Source organism: Penaeus chinensis, chromosome 9, assembly GCF_019202785.1.
Source record: "Penaeus chinensis breed Huanghai No. 1 chromosome 9, ASM1920278v2, whole genome shotgun sequence".
NCBI classification, from domain to species: Eukaryota; Metazoa; Arthropoda; class Malacostraca; order Decapoda; family Penaeidae; genus Penaeus; species Penaeus chinensis.
The window spans coordinates 5,602,334-5,606,848 of NC_061827.1; the positions used below are offsets into that span (position 1 = coordinate 5,602,334).

General features: G+C 32.0%; 1 protein-coding gene across 5 annotated transcripts in view; it reads right to left on the bottom strand.

The window, feature by feature from the left end:
• Positions 1-574: 574 nt before the first annotated feature.
• LOC125028987 (retinol dehydrogenase 11-like) overlaps positions 575-4,515 on the bottom strand; it is a 6,912-nt gene continuing 2,971 nt past the window's right edge. For 2 of the 5 annotated variants that reach the window (XM_047618679.1, XM_047618678.1), the window contains exons 6-9: positions 2,504-2,695; positions 2,231-2,340; positions 1,962-2,051; positions 575-1,854 (exon numbers count right to left, since the gene is read on the bottom strand). In XM_047618679.1, coding sequence (XP_047474635.1) covers positions 1,753-1,854; positions 1,962-2,051; positions 2,231-2,340; positions 2,504-2,695 — 494 coding nt within the window. In that variant the 3' untranslated portion in view covers positions 575-1,752. The remainder of the gene's footprint in view (positions 1,855-1,961; positions 2,052-2,230; positions 2,341-2,503; positions 2,696-4,515) is intronic. The other 3 variants (XR_007115141.1, XM_047618676.1, XM_047618677.1) reach the window with 3 other exon arrangements.

Here is a 4,515-nt window from a genome sequence, read left to right on the forward strand (position 1 = left end):
TTGTAGAAACAGGAATTTAGATAATTTTAGTAATATGAAAGTAACATTACAAGTATACTTTTATTTTCAGTTGCTTGTGCCCCCCTTTAGGCCAAATATTCTATAGGTTTTAAATAAATTCTCAGAAATTAGCACTAATTTGCAGTTTCTTTGAACTTGTGATCTTACTTCCATATTGTTAGTTACAACCTTTAAATCTTTACATTTAAATCAATACATGAACTCTTGACAGATACTCAAAATTCCCTAACATAACTAACTACATTTTCTACTTTGGTATCTTTCTTAATGAACATATTTTAAGTTTCCAAGAAATCAGAAAGGCAGTTACCTTGGCTAGTTTTCAGCAACATTATAAAAGAAAACCTCTGCTTATTTTCAATGTATGGTTGAGGATTTTGTGAATTAAATATTAACTACTGATATTCGTCTGTGTCTGATTCATATCATATTCTGACAAACTGCTAAAAGATATAAAGAAAACTTGTGGAATTATATAATTCTGATAACAGGATTTTCCTGTAAGCATGCATCATCTTTGACAAGGGTAATTTGTTATATAAGAAAACAACAATAATTCATATGATTTTATTTACCAGATATCAAAAGTCATGCAAATTCTATAGAATTGCAAAATATAAAGCAGATATCAAGCAAAATGTGACAGATATGTTATACATGGTATTAACAGAACATACACACATTTTGAGCATTCACTTTTGTTCTATATTCTTTGCAATGTATATAATACAGATTTGAATACGGACAAACTTTTAAAGCTATCCTTGTCCTAGACTACAGTTTTTGTTGTTTGCGGAGAACATATTCTTTGTCTAGTTGTTTTACGATTATCTCTATATGTATTTTCAATCCAAACAACTTCCATTATCAAGCAAAATAAATTCATAAGCACTGTCAATTCAGAGATTACTAATTAATTTTCTAAACTTTCTATCTACTCAAAAGCAGCTTTAGATTCTCTTCTCTCTCACACACACCGACACACACACACACACACACACACACACACACACACACACACACACACACACACACACACACACACACACACACACACACACACACACACACAAAATAAAAAAGTCAGGCCAAGGGATATCAAGCCAGTGCTATTACACATAAAACTCTATAATTAATAATCTTTCAACAACAAAAATCTGTAATTCTTAAAGCTGACAAAGCCAGAAGCATTCAGCACCTGAGAGAAACCAAATGTAAGCTGGAGCAGAAAAGAAGCTAGAGAAAGCAGGAAGTCTTTGACACACAGGAGACACTTCCACTTACATGACAAGATGTTTGGTCTGTAGATAACAAGGCACAGGTATGGCTTGCACAGGCAAAGTGGATGGTTTACTTGCCTGTCATGTCTTATCTAGGCAAAGGATGGGGTATCTTGGTAAAAAAAAAATTAAAAAAAATTATAAGAGAAATCTATATAGTATAATTGTTTGTGCAAACTGACAGTTGAAGTAATATAATGCATAAAGAGAAAAGACAAAGTATCCCAAACAGTTATACTTTGATATAGAAGACCATAAAAACAAAGCTCTCACATGGGCTGGATTACTCTGATATTACATAATGCATCTTCTATAATCTGAATTTACTCTGCTTTCAACAAAACCAATAAGCCAAATATATATTACCATTCACTTACAGATATATATATTATATATATGTATGTATGTACGTATATACTTTTATATTTTGCTGTAGGTTCCTCCTCATAGACTACTTCATTTCCTCATCTTCCAACTTCACATCAAGTTCACTGGCAAGCCACAGCTTTTTGGCAATTCCTCTGTGCTGAGCTAGCTTGGAACTCTCTATCTCCTGAAAAATATAAAGGCTAATTAATGATATACACGATTTAAAATATATTTTTTTGTACATCTTTTTCATTATAGATTCATATATCTGTAACTGGGATTTCATCTTGCCTTGCAGTCAACAAAGTATTTCCCTGATATGCCTTCAACTTCTTCTGCAACTGCCAAGTGGATGATGGTCTGAGCACCGAGTTCACAATCCTGAGAGAAATGAAGTCACAAAAGCCACATATTATTAATAATTGTAGTTGATAAGGAACAAAGAGATAAGATATTTGCAATCAACACTGATGAGAAAAAAAGGAGATGGAAAGAAAAAGAAAAGGAAAATTGAGAGTAACCAATAAGATAAAGAGCAAAAAACAGGAAAAATCAATTACCTTTCCCATCAACTTGAACAAAAATGCTTGTGTGTAACCAGCAAAGCCACCCATTTTCTGGGCAATTTCAGTATCCACAGCTCCAGGGTGCAAGCTGTTTGTTGTAACCCCTGCCAATCACAGAATAAAAATAATTACACTGAATAGTATACAAATAATAAGATATAATTACCTTCACTTAATGAGGAAAAAATAAGCTAAACATTTATCTACAATTAATACACATTTACACAAAAGGACAACTTTATCACTAGAAAAGTTCAACCCAGGTACCTGAGCCATGAAGCCTTTCTGCGAGTTCTAGTGTGAAGAGGATGTTACACAGTTTGCTCTGATTGTATGACGTGAAACTGCTATAAGAACTCTTCTCGAAATTGAGGTCTTCTGGGTCTAGCTTACTGCAAAACTCGTGCATTTTGGAAGACACATTGACGATTCTGCTCGGGGCACTTTTCTTCAGAAGATCTTAAATACATGAAAGACTATGCTGTAACATATTAGTAATTTATAAATAGGTTGTACAATTACATTTTCTTTAAAAAAAAGAGAAAAAAAAAAGTGAGAATTATATTTTCTAAAACACACACACACACATATATATATATATATATATATATATATATATATATATATATATATATATATATATGTGTGCGTGTGTGTTTTAGAAATATATATATATATATATATATATATATATATATATATATATATATATATATATATATATATATATATATAAGGCTCAGCATGGAACAAGAGTACATGTAAACAGAACATAATCAATATATCCCTCTAACTCTTATGTACAAGGTATCACAATCAACGTCATGGTTTTCCTTAGTCATCAAATGAAGCAAGAGCATACTCTTTACCACCTCCATTCAATATACAACTTATCCATCATTTTTCAGGGCTTATTACCCTTACTTGAAGTTTCTAATAAGAGTAGTAAAATAAATTCCTTATTCTTCTTCATTGTATCATAATCAAGTGTTTTTTCTTCTTCACTCTAAGAATTTTTTTCACCGTCAAATTAATGGTAGGGCCTTTGCAACAGTGAAATTCATTACAGATTTCCCAAAACAGAATTATCATTTTCATAGATTGGTAAAGTTGTGTATAATAATTCATCTTAACCCCTTGCCGACGGACACGACGGGTATACACGTGCTTTGCCCACTGTTAGTACTTGTTTGATTGTTTATACACATAGATGGCTATACTTGTACTAAGTCACCAATGAGCCAGTTAGGAGTACTGCCCGTCTCGCCCGTTCACCCTTTTCTTTGATTTACGAAATATTTTACAATATCTTATTTTGCTGTTACTAATATTAAAAAACATTATAATAATTATAATGTTTATAATAAAAATAACACCATCGATATCCATAGCACTAGTAAAAAACACGTTTTTCCCGCCAATTCAAATCACGTATGGTCACAAGGACTACTAATTGACTCCTTTGTGGCTAAGCACTAGCAAAGCCATCTATGAGCAGACATTTCATAAAAAATATAGAAAATGGGCACAGCATTTTCCCCATTTTTTGTTCATTTTCCCCGACGGCATTGGGTTAAAGATAAACTTCAAAATAAAAATGAAAATGTCTATAATGGAATATTTACATTACAACAAAAAAAACAGAGAAAGTCCTATAAACACCTTTGTTTCATTACTTCTACTCTCTTTTGGAAATATAATTGAATCTTATCAGCACTGAAGATCAAACATCACTATCACCTCCATATTTTTTTGTAGTGAAATAAATGTTTAACTCTGGATGCCCACTTGTCCAGATACAATAAATCCATAAATCTGGTGACTTCAACTGTATTTTTCTCAAGTTTCTGATTTTTTTTACTTATATCACCCACAATAATCAATAAAGGTTAATAGAATAGTATAAATGTTAAAGAATCTGTTACAAAGAGATTCATATAAATTGTACACATAATTAATCAACAGTAAGGTGATAGGCTGGACTTCAACTATCATTTTGTGAGTCTATGATAAGCTTGTTGAGGTCTGGGATACCCTACAACAAACCAGACAATTGCCCAAGCACAGAGTAGCATGCACTAATTCTAGCATGACTTTACCAAAGATTTTATCCAATGACATTGGGTTAATGGATAAAGTTAATGAATAAACTAAATATCATAAAAATGGTAAAGCTGTAGACGAACACATTTGTGGGAAGTGTATACCAATGAGTGAAAAGTTAAGAGGGAGACATAACCAGATATAATCTATTGGATCGGTTCTGGAACAGCATTTAG